Here is a 19,520-nt window from a genome sequence, read left to right as displayed (position 1 = left end):
TTGGGGCTCACACAGAGGTGGGATCCAGCAGGTTCTCACAGGTTCCCGAGAGTAGGTTACTAATTATTTGTGTGTGCCGAGAGGGGGTTACTAATTGGTGATTTTGCCATGTGATTTTTGCCTTAGTTACGCCCCTCCTCTCAGCAGTAGCACGCAGAACTTGAAGCAGTCTAGCAGGAGGTGCACCAGCGTGCGTGGCAGCCTGCGCCTGCGTGCATTTGTTTCCCACCCAAGGATCGGCACAGCGGCCACAGCCCCGCCCATGAATGCCCCACCCCCAGAATGCCCAGCCATGCCCCTGTCATGCCCCATCCAGCCCCATTGGCGCTACGCCACAGTTTGAATCCCATCACCATGGGAACCTGTTACTAAAATTTTTGGATCCCACCACTGGGCTCACACCTAACCCTTCCCCCTTCAGGCTGAGATTTTCTCTTAGAGATTAGTGATGATGTAATGATTCATGGCTCCCCCTTTACACACCTTCCCCATGAGATTTCCCTGTGTGATTTTCCCTTCAAATATTTATCTAAAGAAGTGGGCAGTGACTCACTAATGCTGTTAGTCTTTGCGGTACTACTGGACTTTTTGTGACATTAATACTAGCCTACCATATGGAATTGTGTGGATTAATGAGATAAAGCACATGAATCTGTTCAAATCTTGGAATGTGCCATTTGAATGCTTATTGCTGTTAATATTGTCATTTTAAAGCATAGAAGAGGACTGAGTTGAATCTGATCTGGACATGATACTGGAGTATACCCAAAGGGGGCAGTTGTACCTAACTGTAGATTGATGTCCAGCTCTTGTAAATCCATCACCTCATGAAAGGATACCTGCCAGTCCTCTACCTGCATTCTGAAGTGGCATAGTCCCAATAGTACAATGTGTTTTTTCCAAGCATTATCAGAGCTGATTCGGATTGCCTTCCGCTTAATAACACTTGTCATAAACCAGAGACTGCTTTGCACAATCTGTATATTTTGATTAAATGGACACATAGCATCAGGAGTATATAAACTCTGCCAGGTGGAGTGTGAGTGGAAATGAATGTGAGCAGAGACCATGACACAGACGTAAGCTTTGTTCCAGGCAAGAATGAGGACTGGGGGTTAGATTAAAGCATCCATGCAATACTAGTTCCTTGCTTTCGTGACATTACTGATTTTCATACGCTATCCACAACTCAGAACTACCTTGGGATGTTTTACAGTAAAAATAGGCCAACTCGAGGTCCAGGTTTCTGAAGAGGTGGGTGTGTTGATACTGGACCTGAGGAAGAGCTATGGCATAGCTTCTTCTGAGGTGCAGAATGAAAGGTTGAAAGAGCTGGGCTGGACCATTTTAAAGGTGTACACTTTATTTGGACTTAGCCTGTTCTTGAAAACAAAGTTTTGCGATTCTCTTGCAGAAGAAGGAAGCTGAAATTAATGTAAGAGTGGCTTGCCAAGAAAAATATGAGTACATGTTTTTTTTAGAAAAAATGCAACAGTAATATCTGGCTCAATGCATCAACCATGTTCTCAACCCAAGAAGTATAGCAGAAGAAAATATACAAGCTCAAAATCAATATGCTACTAATGATTTGGCATTTGACTTTCCTTTCCTGTTAGAAAACAGCGTCTGCAAAATACCAGTAAGGAACAGGGAAAGTGTCAGGAAGCCTGCTTAAATCAAAGAGTTTTCACTGTATCCATTAGGGTCATCTTCCTTCGGTAATTTGGAAGCAAGTCTCTCGGAATGGTAACCGATAGTGGAATAATTGCATAGCTAATCCCTGTACAGTCCAACTTGTCAACTTAATTGGCATCACATGGGTTGGGTCAGCTTAACTCTGAGTCAATTGGGCTCAGTTTGCAGTTGAAATAAAACCCGGCTGTATTCTTGTCTTTATTATGACACGACTAACACACTTAAAACAAAATCTAGAATGGACGGATGTGACAGTTGTCCGAATTATAAATGAGCTGAATAGTTGACAACAAACCTTTTCAGTGCAATTTCAGAACAGCTGAAATGTCCTCCAAGTCTTCCATCAACGTCCACTTCTTTTCTGTTGGTTTGCTGGCATTTGTGGTCTCGGTTGTCAGCTGCACTGGCTCAATTTTTCCCCCCAGACTGCCTGATTATTCTGGAACAGTGCAATGATCTTGTGATTCAGCAATCCTCAGCACAGTTGGCATCCACTGGTGTATTTTCTGGTGCTCTCTCCCTTCCTCTCTGAAGCATCTCTTCTCCAAAGGAAACAGTTTCTCTTGGCTTTCCACTATCTTGTTGGAGCAAGAAGTAGAGTACACACAGGAAGCTGCCTCATATTGAATCAAACCGATATTGTTTGTGCATAGAAAAGTCATTTGGAAACAAGTGCCTCTTCCTTCATATCTTCTGTGCGGCCACGGCCACACAGCCTGGAAAGCCCACAACAACCAGTCGAGTCTGGCTGTGAAAGCCTTCGACCATCCAAGTGCCTCTTCCTTCATATCTTGGAACTTCTCAACGTTTTAGTCAGACCTCAGCCTCACCAGGAGTCATATTGTGCCTGACTGTGCCCTACCCCACCTTGCCAACCATTTTGTGGCAGTATCCACTGGTGGTTCTCAAAGTTCAAAATTGCCCACAAAGTCAACATGATTGGAAACCTCCAATACAGCCAATGGGATTTGGATATATGACAATGTCATAAAAAACAAATTAACAGTAACAGCAGCCTACATTTTGGGCACTCTGAAAGCACTAAATGTGTCTTCGGCCAGTGTAAGCACACTGGATCCCTTAATCCTGCGTCCGTTCCCACTCCATTCCATAGTCAGGCCCACTTCTCTTCCCATCGGAACCAAGCCCATTTTAGCATCAGCTCCTCCTCCTCCTCTTTCCGCAAAATCAGCTGAGTGGCATTTCTTTCCTGAATAAAACTGCACATTATGTCAACCTCACCTCTAACTGGTACCTAGGAGGATTGAAAATATTGGATCAATTCTGAACATGGAAGAGTAAACAAGAATGCAGCCAAGGTGGTTTAAATCACTGCTGGCTTCAAGACTGTCAGCGGTTGAGTCAGCCTTGTTGTATCAAATATATCTTCTCTTATTATACTCCCATTGCCTGTCCTATATACCCCAATCAACCTGTGTGTTTTAATTGCCAATTCCCATACAGCCAACACTATGGTCTATAGCCGTGGTGGCAAACCTTTGGCACTCCAGATGTTATGGACTACAGTTCCTATCAGCCCCTCCCAACATGGCCAATTGCCCATGCTGGCAGGGGCTGATGGGAATTATAGTCCACAACATCTGGAGTGCCAAAGGTTCGCCACCACTGGTCTATAGAAATTGTAAGAGCCAAAGCAACAAAATTTCTGTGGTATGGTATGGCATAGTGATGAAATTCCATCTAGTCCTTTAAAGCCACTGACTCTTGACATGGGCCTCCATCAGTTATTCATGCACAGAGTAAATTGCTTTTGGACTGCACATCCCTTTCTCAGTCATTCTTACTGCCGCCTGATTTTCCTAGCAGTGGTTGTGGTACTAGCGGTGGTGATGGTGTGTCTAATGGTGGAGGAGCATGCCAGAAAAAAGTAGGTAACAATGTTCAGAATATCCACCAGTTTAAACAGTCATTCATAGGCATGGATTGCACCAAAAAAACAAGCAAGCAAAACCCAAATGCATACCTGCAATCTCATTTAACTTTCTTGGATAAAAACTGATTTACCTTTCCAACAGCTCCAACCAGTAATATAAAGCAGGCAGCAATATAAAGATCCCATTGTTCTGCCAACACTTGGTAAATGTTAGGATGTCAAGAAGGGCACAAGTATGTTTTTGGCAGGAAACCCCCACTCAGTCCAGTAATACTGTCCTCAGGATGATAGGATGTATTTATTTTGGGATTAATTGAAGACTACAACCCACACCACACTTCCCTGTCACATAACCAAGCACAGCTGTGAAAGAGGCCTCAGAAATATTCAGTAACTAGCCTGCCAATGCTTAGTACTCTTTATAGCTTGCCACCTCTGAGGTAAATTGAGACAGTGTTTCTGAGATAGCCTCTCCCTTGCCTTAGTAAAACCCTGCTCTGTCCTTGCCTGCCCTTAATAACCAAGGAAGAGAACAAAGACGTAACACAAGAAGAGTAAAAATATTTTACAGAGAGGAAAAAGTAAACTGGGGGTGTTCAGGACCAACTTTGTATAAGTGTAAACCTATTGAGACACCAAGATAGAGCATCTTAATAACTGTCAGATGACCTTTTTTGGACTTTAAAAGCAGTTGCTTTCTTCCATCAGTTTCCTAATTTTTAAAATTCTTCACTAGAGTCTTTTAAGCCTCACAGACCTGTAGGTTTCAAATAACCCTGAAAGACTACATAGGACAACCATCAACCAGTGTGTGCCAGACTAGGCCATTATACGAAACTCCTCACTTCCACCTGATGAAATAGAGTGTGATACCTAACCTGTGTGATACCTAGCCTGTTTAAGGAACCTCTAAAACTTATTTTATCAGTTATTTTTCTTCTGCTCCTTCCCTCCCCTTTTCTCTACAAAGGTTCTAAGGGAAAGGGACCTGACTGGCCATTGCTGGCTTTCTCTCTAGGCTACTAGGGTATAGAGATTGGCAGATATTGTAAAGGGAAACAGACTGGGCTCAAAGTGGATTATTCTGCATGTGCGGAAGGGGCCCAGGAATCCTTTGTTGTCCAAAGGTGCCTGAAAGGTTGGTGGGAGAAAAATGGCGGCAAATTCACTAAAAACTCCATGGTTTAATTGGAGAGTGGGGTTTTTTTTGTGTGTGAATCCTACAGCATTACCCTGAAATCATAACATCGTATCCATCTTTTACCAGAAGTGATCTTGCTCACCAGTATGATGCTAGCTCACTTGTCCCCCACCCCCACCCTGGTAAATGCTCATACAGGCTGTAGGCTGCAGTCTACCTCGAACCCAAGAAATGGTTAGTGACTGACTCTAGATGAGCCAAGATTAGCAGGGACTGAAACCAGGATCTCCCCAGTCTAAATCCTACAGTCTATAAACTATCATTGTTGCATTGCCCAAGCAATAAGGGAAGACCAAAGAAATTAGCCGTCGGTTGGGAAAGCTAACCAGCAAAGTGAAAATGGCTGATTAAAAGAAGAAGAAAAGAGGGAAAATTTAGCAGTGGGAAAAGCTATGAAAAAAAATGCTATCAGATCTCAAAGCAATCCAAAAGCACATGTGAACTTTTGTCTACGATCAAATAGAAAAATAGTCTCCCGTGGAGGACTGCCAACAGGGTTTGTAACACCCACTAAAAGCAATAGAAAACTTCGCTTTCTTTTGCACAGAGTTGGGATTCAAGCCACAGAAATGGAGGCCTTTATTTAGAAATCTGGGAGATGATTTTAATGCAAATGTTATTGAAAACAACAGTGGCAAGATTTTTTTAAAAAACACCTCCTCCCCACTGACAGTGATGGGAAGAATGACATTTGCAAGAATTCGAACCTTATGTTTGCAAGTAAGAGCTGCTGAGACAGACGATAAGGACTCGAGAGGTGCTATAAAAACCTCCCATTCCAAAAAAGAAGGAAAAAACTTGCCAGCTAAAAGGGGGGGGGGGAGGAATCACATTTGCCTAATTTCTAGTCAATCTGGTAACCAAACACTCTCCGCTTTCTGTAGACAGAGCTCTGGTTCCCACGTGTCCTCTGCAATTAGACAAGATGTGGGAGAACCGCGATCAGATCTCCTGATGTCTTTAATTTTATTTAAGAGATGCCAGAGGGTGGGGGGTGGGGTTTGATGCAGACTGTGATGCTGGGAGACAGAGGGTTACTCTTTCCCTGCACCAGAGGAGGATCAGGCCCATAATTTCCAGGAAATGTTCCCACTGCATTGCTGCTCTGGATGGCCACCAGGCTAAGAGCCAGCCATGCTGAGCTGCAGCAATACAGCAATTACAATTCATCTCCAGAATACAGAGATCAGTTCCCTGAAGAAAATAGCTCTTATGGAGTGTGGACTCCATAATATTATACTCTGTTGAGATACATCCCCTCCCCAAACCCTGTCCTCCCTCAGGTTCAAACCCCACCTTCCAGTCTCCAACATGAAGCTGGCCATTCTACAATGCCCACTGTTGTTGCCACTGGTCACGTCTGAGTGGCAAACTACACAGTACATGTTTTCACTAGAGTATACTAGTTTTCCTGTGTTCCTTGCAGCCCCACAGCAGCTGCGGGAAATTGCTTCTTCTTTTTTTTAAAAAAGCAGAGTCTAAATGGATTTTGAATTGCACTGTGGGGAGAGAAAGGGATCCCCCCCCCCAGTTTCTTGTGCAAAAACTATTATGGAGGGAGGAGTTTAGTTCACTGATTTTGCCACGCCCCATGGAGCATCTGCGCACGTGCAATACCAGGGAAATATCTCTCCTGACCCCACACAGTTATTGTGTGAAAAAAACAGTCTAGGACTAGGTGAAACCCCATTGACCCAGGAGTTATTAGCTGCAATGCCACCTTTGATCATCTTCCAGCAGCTCTGTCCTTCAGCAAGCCACAGTCATGCAGAGATCATAGCCCCATTGTTCAACTCTCAGAAACCCTGAGTTGAAATTCCTGTTGCCGGATACCTGGAAGATGTTTATCGCCTTTGCCAGCCGATAAAACATGTTTGTGAGAAGGCATCATTGCAGGCCAGGTTGCAAACAGCATATCTGATCGTTACTACCTGTGTGCTTGGGAGCTTCCAGCTCTAGTCCTTTAAACCACATTACATTTATTGCATATTACACTGTTCAGCATCATTACATCAACACAAACAAAACCTGCCAAGTTTTAGAATGTACATGACAGTAATTGCACTCCCAGTTTATAATGGCTACAATCCAACGCACAGTTTAACTGCCGAGAATGGCAGCCGGCATCTTTTTCTTTTGAGTGATGCATTAAAGTTAAGCTTGTTAGAACACAAGGAGCCCGATCCTGTTCATACTGGTTTGGAAATAGGTCTCCCTGTGTTCAGCTGATCCCATGTCCATATCAGCATGTACAGGATCGCAGCCTTTATAGGAAGTAAATCCTGTTGAATTCGAGGCTCTGACTCTTGAGTAATATACATCAGTGCCAGATGGTCAGCTTGCACTAACTGGTGTTTTTGGGGAACAAAGCAGTGGATGCCCTGTTGATTTTTGCATTGGATTTTCAGATGCAAATGTTAGTGCTTCTTTAAAAGCCTTATAAAACCCTGTGCCTGGAAGTGCAAAGATTTTTGGAGAAACAACTCTCCAGGCAATAAGAAACCAAGAGCCCTCTGAACAGTAGCAACACAGAGTGGGAGACCGTAAGGTTGCTTAGCAACATCCAAGCCTTTATTTTATGGCAGTGAATTTTTTAACGTAGGCAGGGAGCTCAGATGGGAGAAAATACACAGTTGAGTCTGACTGATTCTCAGACTCTTCCTTCCCTCGCATGCAGACAAGCACAAAAGTTTCTCCCAGCTTTCTCAGTATATATTCAATTGCCTAGACATCGCAGCAATGAGATCTCATGTCAGTGAGAAATCCTGGCCCATTCCACACGGGCCAAATCAAACGGGTTAAGGATGGTAAAAAACCCACAGGGTGGGGAGGGACTTTTCACAGATCCCACCCCTAAAACAAGTCTGCCCCTTGTTATTTTCCCCAAACCGGGTTTTTTGAGAATCGCAATATTAGTGAGTCTTTTAAAAAATCCTGGGTTGCAGCTGCTCACAAGCGAATGGTTGGGCAGGAGTGGGCAAAAGAGGCATTTGGTTTGGGCGCAAAATGCGGAGGCTTAGAGGAGGCAAAAGGCCAGATGGAAAGGTGGCATGGCAGCTTTTCCTTGTATCTGTTCTCACATGATGAATTCTGATCTGGACCTATCTATGTAAATGTCGGGAGTTTTGTGTATTAAATATACTGTGGACATAATCACATCACAATATTTTGTACAGCATGACCTGAAGAAGAGAAGAGTTTGGATTTATACCCCGCTTTTCTCAACTGCAAGGAATCTCAAAGAAGTTTACAAACTCCTTCCCTTGTGAGGTAGGCAGGGCTGAGAGAGTTCAGACAGAACTGTGACTAGCCCAAGCTCACCCAGCAGCAGGCTTCTTGTGGAGGATCTGGTCACCAGATTAGGATCCGCCACTCACGTGGAGGAGTGGGGAATCAAACTCAGTTCTCCAGATTAGAGTCCACCTGCTCTTAACCACTACACCATAGGTGTCAAACTCGCGGCCCTCCAGATGTTATGGACTACAGTTCCCATCATCCCCTGCCAGCATCATGCTGGCAGGGGATGATGGGAAGTGTAGTCCATAACATCTGGAGGGGCGCAAGTTTGACACCTGTACACTACACCATGCTGACTGTCCTTCACATTTACAGTATAGAAATCTATGTAATGAGGAAGGCTTTGCAACTATGAGCTTTTATCATTTAAGAAAAAAAAGTTTACACAAGATCTTCCATTCCGAAACCTGGTTACAGGAAAAGCTAAGGATTAGTGAAGCAAGATGGAGGGAGAGAAGGGAATTTTTGGTATGCGTTTATAAGTGGTCATCATCTGAAATGTTGTAGTTGCCCTGTATAAGCACAAGGTTAGGATGAGTGGAATAATACATCCTAGGGCCCAAGTATTCTAGCTATGCCAGTAACAGGGCAATCCTAGAGTTACACCCTTTTAAGCAGAAGCTCACAATAGTCATGGAGGGTGTAACTTTCCTAAGGATTTTACTGTAAACTTCACAACTCGGCATGCTACTTCAACTATCTGAGGTCACACTTTGCAATTTTATTATGTGATTCATACATCCCTACCTCATTTTTACGAAATAGTGAATTTATACTAGAAGGAGGAGGAGGAGTAGTTTGGATTTATACACCATCTTTCTCTTCCGTATGGAGACTCAAGGTGGCTTACAAGCTCCTTTCCCTTCTTCTCCCCACACCTTGTGAGGTAGGTGGGGCTGAGAGAGTTCTGAGAGAACTGTGACTAGCCCAAGGTCACCCTGCAGGCTTCATGTGTAGGATTGCGGAAACACATCTGGTTCACCAGATAAGCCTCTGCCACTCAGGTGGAGGAGTGGGGAATCAAACCTGGTTCTCCAGATTAGAATCCACCTAGTCTTAACCACTACCCCACGCTGGCTTGAAAAGACCCATGATGGAATTATCCTACTGCCTTGACTCTCCCACCCCATAACCTTCCCCATGAAATGGATGCTCAGCTTGATTTCCACGGGTGTCTGAAGTGTGGAAAGGCCATATTTTTATTTCATCTATTTTACTTTATTTGTAACCTGTTTTTCTTCCCAATGGGACCATAAAGTGGCTTACATCGTGTCCCTCTCCAGTTTCTCCTCATGACAACAGCAACTGGCCCAAGGTCACCCAGCAAGCTTTCCATCTGGGCTCCCAGAACCTAGTCCAAATCTCCCACTCCTACACCTCTCTGAATCTCTTCGTACTGAAATATTTGCTAGCTTCCAAAGTGCCACCAGATTTGTGTTTCATTTCCAGCACAGACACACCCCTAGCAATGTATTAGCTTACAAAGAGCTTCCCCCCTTTCTTATCTGTTGCCAAAACACACGGCTGAAATGAGAGCCATTTCTGCTTTTTGTAGATTCTTTGAGGAGCAAAAGAAGCTGTCATCTGCACGTACCCAGCGATTGTAGCGTCTGTAATGAGACAAGTGTATTTTAGTTCATCTTAGATTCCAGAAAGTGGGGTGTCTCTTTAGGCAAGTAGGTCAGCTACAGCATGTCATGCTTGTTGCATTACAATGCTGGTGTCATTAGCTTGGATTTTATGACTTCAGTGTGCAAAAGGTGGAGGTTGCTGTTTGGCTTCCTTTTTTAAAAAGGCAGCTAAAGGAACCTTCTCTTTCACTCCACTTGTTACTGCAAGTTCACAAGTTCATACTTGAGTTGCCAACCTCCAGGTGAGGCCTGGAGTTCTGAGATTACAGTTGGTCTCCAGGCTATGGAGAACAGTTACTTTGAAAGAAATGGCAGCTGTGGGAGGCAGAGTGTAGAGCCCTTCAGATCCCTATTACGTTCCCTCCCCTCAATCCCCTCTCTTTGCATATTGCTCCCAAATCTCCAGGAATTTCCACAAGCAGGAGGGCTCCCGTGTTATTATGTTCATGTTGTGGATGTGTAAAGAGCTGCCAAGTTGCAGCCAATTTAAGAAGACCCTCCAGGCAGGAGGCTTAAGAGGTGGTTTGCCACTGCCTGTCTCTGCATAACAACCCTGGAGTTCATTGGTGATCATCTATCCAAGTACTAACCAAGGCCGACCCTGCTTAGCATATGAGATCTGGTGAGTTCAGGCTAGCATGGGCCATCCAGGTCAGGGTATGTTTATGTTAGTATGGCTTATATAACCACTTTGGTATCCAAAGTTTTGGCCAGGGAGGACAAGATTGGCTTAGCACGGTGCAGTGGTTAAGAGCAGGTGCACTCTAACCTGAAGAACAGGGTTTGATGGCATAAAACTCTGCCACTTGAGCTGTGGAAGCTTATCTGGTGAACTAGATTAGCTTGTGCACTCCAACACATGCCATCTGGGTGACCTTGGACTAGTCACAGTTATTTGGAGCTCTCTCAGCCCCACCCACCTCACAGGATTGTGGGGGTAGGGAAGGGAAAGGAGATTATAAACCCCTTTGAGTTTCCTTATAGGAAAGAAAGGGGGGATATAAATCCAAACTCCTCTTCTTCTACTACTACCACTACCACTACCACCACTTTGGTATCCCAAGTTTTGACCAAGGAGGATAAGGTTGACATTTTACCTGATCTGAAGTCAGATTAACGCAGCAGGTAGGACAACACACAGAGTTATCAATGCACTGCTTGTGACAAAAGAAAATGCAACTTCCTCCTCGTTTGGCTTTCAAAAAGTAACTCAGGGAACTGCCTGAAGGTCTTACCTAAAGCAAATAAGAAGATCGAGAACTGATGGCCACAGAGCAGCAGCCATGTTGAAAAATGTATACCGAGCACATACAGGCAAAGGATCCCTTCCCAAACATGTAACTGAAACAGGTTAGGAAGCAAGAAAAGGATTCAGTCGGATTATCTTTCCAATCAGTTAATCAAATCTGATTGAGCCCAGGTACGAAGAGAACTCCTGGTCGTGCCCTAACAAAGGAACCTTGCGAAAGCAGCCGCTGAATGTTTGGGACTGCTTGTTCTATAGTGTATTTCTATGGCACAAAAGGCATCCTAATGCCAGCCTGCCTGTGTCTTTAAGCATTTGAAGGATGTTGGAAGCAAAGGGGAGTTGCTGCTGTAAAATAAGCTGGGGAGAGAGGCAGAGGGAGCGAGAGAGAAATTAAAAAGCATACGAACTGGAGCTGCTTGAGTGGGTCTGATAGGCTCCCCAGCCGCGAGTAACTGGGTTACGTAGGCAATTAGCCCCACACAACTTGGGCACCTGCAGAAAGAGCTGCTCCAGAGACAAGTGGGAGAGAAAGCAAGTTCTCAAAAGCCAAAAAAAAGTGGATCTCTGCCTTCCTGTTGTACCAGCCTCGTGCTGCCTGGAAAATTCCCATCACAGTGGCATCCAGGATGGATTGCTGTAATGTACGTATAGATCTTGTATATGTTTTTATTAAGGCACAGAAATTGTACATGAACTGGTGGTGCAAAAGATTGCAAGGGGGGGGGGGCTGGTTGTGCCATTGTGACTTTCGTTGCTGAACTGCTGTGGACCTGCGTGAGGTATTTGACTGTTCTTTGTGGGTCCAAGACCTTTGGGGAAGGAGGTAACTGAGCTCTGATCTGCATGCACTGCTGACTTGGACTCTTGCGATCTTGGAAATGGTTCTACTTGGAGGATATTGTATTCGCCAAACTCTTCGGAGTCTGTTTCATTTCCAAAGGAGATGAGTTTCGTCTAAGATTTTTTTCACTGTTTTCAAAAGAGGTTGCTTTGGGACACAGGCTTCTCTGCACGGTAGAGTGGTTTTTCCTGTTGCCGAAATTTTAAACATGAAATAATAATAATAATAGGATTGGCAGAACACTTAGTTTGTGTGTGGGAGTCGCTGCTTATTTCTGTTCTTGCAAACTGGGGTGAGAAAGAGGGAGAGGGGAAAACTAAGTCCTTTGATGAGGGGCGGTGGGGTGGGGGAGAGAGAACAAGAGGCGATTGCTAGATAAAAGCTGGGTACAGGGCTGGGGTGTCCCCCCCCCGTTTATAAGAATACTCACTAAAATGCTGAACTTTAGACAACCAGAACTCTTAAGGGACAGGAAGAATTGTGTTTTTCAACAGCAAAAAGCTGAAATTGTAGGGGTGGGGAAGACATCCTGTGAAGTTTATTCATATGGGTGGGCTACGTATCCTGTGTTGTTTATTCCCTGCTATTACTTAAGTGTTGAGCCTACAAAGAAGCACAGACTCTTAACCCACTCTCCGGTGTCAGTGCTTAGCAGTGCCCACGCAAGGTCTTGCTAAATGGCTAGATACGTGAGCTCAACCTATTCCTCAACTCTGTTCATGGCAATTTCTCAGTCACTAGGGGTAATAATGCATGGAGAGGCATATCTGGCCATGCTGTGCAGACAGGAGTGGGAGAAAACGGCTGCACACCAGCCAAATGCTGTCCAGTGCTCATGCACGGAGTGCTGTGTAGTATTGTGTAGTGGTCAGCGTGCTGGGCTAGGATTTAGAAGACTTGGATTCAAATCCCTGCTTACGAATGATCCTCAAACAAGTCATCCTGTCTCAGCCTAACCTGCTTCACAGGGTTGTAAGAGGCAAATGAGAAAGAACCATGTACAACATCCTGAGCTCCTAAGAGAAAAGGTGAGCTAAAAATAGATAGATGAAGGGCTCTGGGTGTAGAGACTAGAGTGGAAGATTAGGATCTCAGAGACTCAGGTTCGAATTTTCATTCTGCCATGGAAGCTCACTGGGTCAGCCTAATCTACCTCATAGGGTTGTTGTGGTGGGGATGAAATGGGGGAGAGCAAAACAATATTGAAAGTCAGTTTGGGTTTTCATTGGGGGAGAAAAGTGAGGTGTACATACCTAAAGAAATAAAGTTTCTCAATAAGGTAGCCAAGGTGTGTACTTTCCACCTTTGTAGAACGACTGTGATTTTTAGCATCTTCTTGGCACACAAAAATGTATTAAGGGAATCTTTTTCCAAGAAGGCAAATGCAGAGATGGAAAAAGTCTCACCTTTTGGATATTAAAAGCCAAGAAGCCCTTATTTCCACACCAGGGTTTATACATTTAAGGATCCAAAAGATGAAAGGCCTTTTCTATTAACAATACAAAGTGAAGTCCAGTCCAGGTAGATGCCACGATCTGCCACGAGACCAGAGTTAACCAGAAGCCTTTAATCACTGTAAGAGCCTGATCCCAAAATCCATGGAGCCATATGAAGAAGAATTTGACATGCACATTGAGTACTCAAGTTGGAACACAATCCAATTTGCACAGCGAGCAGATTCTAGCACTGATTTCCCCTTGGTTCTAACAGGGACTTGGGTTTTATTTCCAGCAATTCCAATTAGGAGATGGCAGAGTTATATTGCATCTGATGAAGTGGAATCAAAACCAGGTCATGTGGTCTCAGGAAATAAAAATTTGCATCATCTCGCTGTACATGGAAGGTTTGGAACTGCGAGGGCATCCAAGAGCAGGGTGGGCAAGTTGGTGGGTTGGTCTATGCTATTCTGGAGCCTCCCAAACTGCAGTTTCCCAAAACACCACAGGGCCAATTCAGGGTATTCTGACTTTCTAAGCAAGATATGGAGGGCAGGCAGCAGGGTATAGCCTGAGCTCATCAAATCTTGGCAGCTAAGCAGGATCAGTACTTGCATGGGAGATCACCAAGGAAAGCTCTGCAGAGGAAGCAGGCAATGGCAAACAACCTCTGCTTGCCCCCTGCCTTGAAAGTCCTTTGCCGGAGTTGCCATAGATCCATTGTGACTTGGCAGCACATATGTATATATGTCAGCAAGATGTGCCCAATGCCCTTCCTATGCTTCTGCTTACTGTGTCTGAGTTAAACCCCTCTGGCAAGGGCACAGTGGCTCAACATCTAGCAAGTACTATAGGAAATGCACATTGCCTACCACACTGTCTATGGCCAGGAGCCAATGGAGCCTTTGGGGGAACATCAGGCAACCTCTTCTTTGTGTTACCCCAAGCAGGTGCTTGGGTGGCTCAGGTGGAGAATGAGCATTGAATGTTTACCAAGCAATGCACTTCCCAGTGTGCAACAAGCAGAAAATACACAATAAGTTTCTCCAAATGGCCGAGGAACATGAACCATTCTAAGGGTTATGGGTCAGCTGGCAAGACACAGGTCAGCAAAACAAGAGGATATTAAGGCTATTCCAATGGCAGGGTAATCAGAGTAGCCTCCTTTAAATTATTGGGATAATAAAGGAAGAGAACAGAGATGAGTCTGCAACATTACTACTATGCAAAGCACAAATGAGAACAGAATGACTCCTTTTACAGCAACAGCTATAGGTGATAGCACTACCGTTCTTGCTGTGCTAATCTAACACCTGAAATGGGAAAGAAGTCCATGCTCTCAAGTGCAAATGTGGTGGTGGTGGTGGAAAGTGCCATCAAGTTGGACCAACCCCCTTATGGCAAAGAGATGAACAGAGGTGGTTTGCCATTGCCTGCCTCTGCATAGCAACCCTGGATTTCCTTGGTGGCCTCCTATCCAAGTACTAACCAAGTCAAGCCTGATCAGCTCCTGAGATCTGACAAGATCGGGGTAACTTGGGTCAGAGCAGTGCAAATGTACAGGTATCAGATCTGATGATAAATTCTAGTGTTCTAATTTCAAACGGGAGCAATTTTTATTCCTGTCCCCTTTGCAGAGTTTTTGTTGAGAGATGATGACATAGAACAACAGCAGAGTCCTGGGAAACTGAAAAGTTCTCCTACTGGTTTTTGGATGGTTCTTTTTAAAATGTTCTGTGTAGCAAGTGCTGGTTGACCTTTCCAATTCTGAGATCCATTGAGCTATAGCACATTACATCAGTCATATGACTTCACAATGCCATGATGGGAAGAGGATTGACTTCAGTAGTGACTTCATTGGAGACCAGGCTAGGACCATGGACAGCAGACCAAGAGAGCTGGGGACAAGGAATGCAAGCTGAATAGGGGGCTGTGTGCCACAGTGAGGAAGAAGCCAAGGGTCATAGACATGGAGGAATTCTCTGCACTGACTTTGTCATGCCAAGAGATAGGAGGAGAATATCTCCTGCATCGGCACTAACAGCAGATCCTTCCAAAAGGCAGAATTGGAATATGCTGCCATAGGAGGTGGTGATGGCCACTAACCTGGATAGCTTTAAAAGGGGCTTGGACAGATTTATCGAGTCGATCTTTGGCTACCAATCTTGATCCTCTTTGATCTGAGATTGCAAATGTTTTAGCAGACCAGGTGCTCGGGAGCAGCAGCAGCAGAAGGCCATTGCTTTCACATCCTGCATGTGAGCTCCCACAGGCATCTGGTGGACCACTGCAAGTACCAGAGTGCTGGACTAGATGGGCTCTGGTCTGATCCAGCAGGCTCTTTCTTATGTTCTTATGTTATTAATATGGTGACTTGATAAGGACTCGCAACCCAACCAGTATCTGTTATCCACCTGTCCTGACCCATGAACTGAAGACCCCTTGTGTGGTGTGCTGGCTAAGACTGAACTCCAAACCAGCCCTTCCCCCTTTGAATTTCATTTCTGCCATGAACTCAATAGATTGCCTTATCTAAGTTGCTCTCATCCTCAGTCCTGCCACCAATTCCAGTCTATAGGCAATTACTCACCTAAGTTTTATAACCAGATAATCTGTATGAAGGACATCCAGCGTCTTCAGTGATATACAAATGTTAAACATTATTATATCACATTTTGGATATTCCCTTTCCCAGAGACAGGCATTTCTGTCCTAGGTAGACAATGTATGTTGAAGCTCCTCAGCATCCTTCTCAGCCTTTTCAGTTTTCAGCATGGGACATCGTTTATAAACAAGACATTATGGTTGGCTATCCAGTGAACCCCAAACCAAAGGAACCGAACTGCTATTGCTGTTTTGCAACCAATTGTAGAAGAACTGGTTCAACAAGCAGTCACTCCATACAGTTTTCACACATCCATGTGCACTGGAGGTTGCTCACTCTCTTGAGAAATGGAATACCATAGTTCGCTTGAGCTAGCTTTTCTCAAGCAATGTTCTAGCATGACGTCTACAGCAGCTTTCCATGAGCAGAAGACTCCTTTTATGTGTAGAATGGTCCCCCGTGACTTATTATTTCTACAAAACAATATACCCTTCCTTTTTAAAATAAAGCTTTCTGTTTCTTCACTGTCCTTGGAAACCCTTTCCTCTCAAATAATTATGAAACGAGAGCTCTGTTCAGAGTTGCTCCGTTCGGCTTTCAGAAGTGACCGCCTCACTGTATTTCATCTCTCAGGAGGAATAAGTCACGATAGCAAAAACGTGAACAAGCTCCACCAACAGTATCTCTTCTCCTCGACAAGGACAATGAGAAATGTATTGTCGAAGGCTTTGATCCTCTGAAGATGCCAGCCACAGATGCAGGCAAAACGTCAGGAGAGAATGCTGCTAGAACACGGCCATACAGCCCGGAAACCACACAGCACACAATGAGAAATGTTTGCGAATCTAGGATTGAATTGGAACAACCCTAGAAGGCAACTGCCATTCTAACACTTTGGGGATTTGAGAGCACCTATAACCCCAAATACTAAAGAGGTACATTCTTCATGCAAGTGAGGAGCATGGACTCTTCCCTCGCCCCTGGAAGAAGTCTGGTGTTTTTAACAAGAAAGGCAGCCAGGCAGAAATTCTGCTAGTGAATCTTTAATCCAGCATGCATATGTGCTGATGGGAAAAGCTGGGGGGGGGGGGTGTTCTAGTTTCAGCACACAACCACTGTTACCACCATGATGTCAAATTTGTTTTTAAACTGCAAAGGAGATATAAGATCTCAGGACCTTGTGAAGCCCTTTTCATTCCCAGAGAGGAGAACAGTAACTGCAGAGCATAAATGGGCAGGCATTCAGATTTACCAGACAAAAAGATATCTTGCAATGAATCTTGGTTGTGAGTTCTGAATGGCAAATGCTGAGTTTTCCGTAGGGTTGATCTGCTCTATGTGTTATAGCGTTTTCCAGCCCAGCCCATTCTAACAGTCATTGGAACTGGTACTCCAGTGCCTTGCCCTGTTCTGACTTTAGTTCCAGTTGTACCCTGGCCTGTGACCTTTGAGTATCCACCCCTCCCAGCTTCTCTCAAGCAACTATCTCCCATCACTTCTTCTCAGGGTCAACTTCCTGCTTTCCCTCTCTCCGCTCATAGCCCTCCCCTTGGCTAGGAAGCCATTGGTTTAACCCTTTTAGTCCTTGCCTTCTCAACTCAACTAATGCCTGAACATGTTCCAGTTCACATCCTTCTCTTGTTGCCTTTCCTTCCCCACTTCCTGAGGTCTCTCTGTTATTTGTTCTCCTTCTCACTCTTGTCCTTCCCTCTTATGTTCTCACTCACTCCATTGAAATTTCAATTGTTCACTTCTAGAGACAGAAAACCATTTTTCCTAATTCATTCAGTTTGTATTTATATATTTTGTTCTATGTAATATGTGTGTGGATCCCAAGTCTTGCTCCCATTTGTAGACCTTTTCATCTACTGCTTTGGCAATACTTTTCAAATAATTGAAAAACACTGACCTTGCATGAATGGAAGCTCCAAGGTCTTGAGATACACACCAGGTGATACACAGAGTACTGCCACTACCATTAAAAAGGGTGCACCATGAAAGGGGACAATGCTTAGGATCCAGAGCAGTGTAGTGGTTACAACATCAAACTAGGATCTGGAAGACCCAGGTTTGAATCTCCACTCTGCCATGGAAGCTTGCTGGGTGACTTTGAGCCAATCATGCACACTCAGACTAGTCCAACTCACCAGATTGTTGTCAGAATAAAATGGAGGAGAGCAGAATGATATAAGACGCTTTGGGTTCTCACTGGGGACAAAGAGTTGAGTAATTGAAAAAATGAGCCAGCATGGTGTAGTGATAAAGAGCAATGAACTCTTATCTGGAGAACTCTTCTGTTTGTAGCCTGCTGGGTGACCTTGGGCAGTCAGAGATTTAACTGAGACAATTTAACATTTTTTTCATATTTAGAAACCACTCATATTACTGTAGGTTACTTAGTTGATCTGTAAATCCAGTTCTGAAGGGAGGAACTCCAAGGAAGACTCTGCAGACGAAGGCAATGACAAACCACCTCTGCTTCTCAACTTGCCTTAAAAGCCCCTCCTGGGTCACCACATATTGACTGTGATTTGATGGCTCTTTGCACAAGGCAAACCCCACTCTGGTTGTATCTTGGGATACCCCTGGGACTTAGCAGCACATGATTGCATACTTTTAAAAATGTATAACCCGCAAGCTGTCCACACACAGGCTCCAGATGCAGCCTGTAGTCCTGCTTTGAGTTTCTAAAACAAAAAAAGATTTACTCTGAAGCTGTTAACAGCAACATTAAGTGAAATGAGCAAGCAGGATAAAATAATGGGAGTGCATTATCCTGCTTGCTCATTTCAGTTTTCAAACTGGGTGTAGCAAAGGAATGAACATTACGCCATCTATTTCTGTTGATTTTATCCACTATATGACAGTTCAATGCAGAACACAGAATCTTGGGCAAATTTCTGGGGGTGCCTGCAGGGGGCGCATTTTTCAAGGTATCGGTATGAAAATTTCAGGATACCTTCTGAATACTGTCATGATGATGTACTCAAAGTTTGGTGCAGTTTGGTCCAGGGGGGCACAAGTTATGGACCCTCAAATATAGCCCCTATCTTCTATTAGCTCCCATTGGAAACAATGGGGATAGGGGCATCCCGTTTGGTGGTCCATAACTTGGGCTTTCCTGAACCAAACTGCACCAAACTTGGGGAACATCATCAGGACAGTACTCAGAAGATGCCCTGACATTTTCATGCCTATACCTTTAAAATGCGCCCCCTGCAGGCCAAAACGTGAAAAAACAGCAAAAAAATAAAAACACATCCGAAAATCTCGGATGTCACCACAAATTCAGGTGTATCCGAACCTGGCAGGCTCGGAACTGGGGGGGATCCGAGCCCATACACCCGAACTGGACTCAAATCCGAACCAGGGCCGAATTTTTCCCCATTTACCAACCCTAGGACACTCCGGGGTCTGAGAGAGTAGTGACCTGTTTTCTAACTCTAGATTTAATATTTATATCAGTAGCTGCAATTATCCACTAGCAGTAAAAGTGAAATATATATTTATCCTGCCCTCCCAACCAAGGTTGGGCTCAAGGCAGTGCACAACAGAATAATTTACTAATACATAATGGATCACATTGGGGAACTTCCTTGTCCGGCAGTGTGTCGCTAGCCGTAGCAGACCAGATGACTCTGGAGTGCTCACAAGCAAGGTATCAAAAGAAC

At 44.5% G+C, this 19,520-nt stretch overlaps 1 protein-coding gene across 1 annotated transcript in view; it reads left to right on the top strand.

Annotated features, from left to right (window-relative positions):
- Nucleotides 1-11,314: 11,314 nt before the first annotated feature.
- NRGN (neurogranin) overlaps nt 11,315-19,520 on the top strand; it is a 38,484-nt gene continuing 30,278 nt past the window's right edge. Inside the window, exon 1 of the mRNA XM_048512804.1 lies at nt 11,315-11,608. Within this exon, the coding sequence (XP_048368761.1) occupies nt 11,594-11,608 (15 nt within the window). The 5' untranslated portion in view covers nt 11,315-11,593. The remainder of the gene's footprint in view (nt 11,609-19,520) is intronic.

Source organism: Sphaerodactylus townsendi, linkage group LG12 (genome assembly GCF_021028975.2).
Source record: "Sphaerodactylus townsendi isolate TG3544 linkage group LG12, MPM_Stown_v2.3, whole genome shotgun sequence".
In the NCBI taxonomy this organism is placed as follows: domain Eukaryota; kingdom Metazoa; phylum Chordata; class Lepidosauria; order Squamata; family Sphaerodactylidae; genus Sphaerodactylus; species Sphaerodactylus townsendi.
Note: the sequence above shows the minus strand (reverse complement) of the source record. Positions and strands in the feature narration are given on the sequence as shown.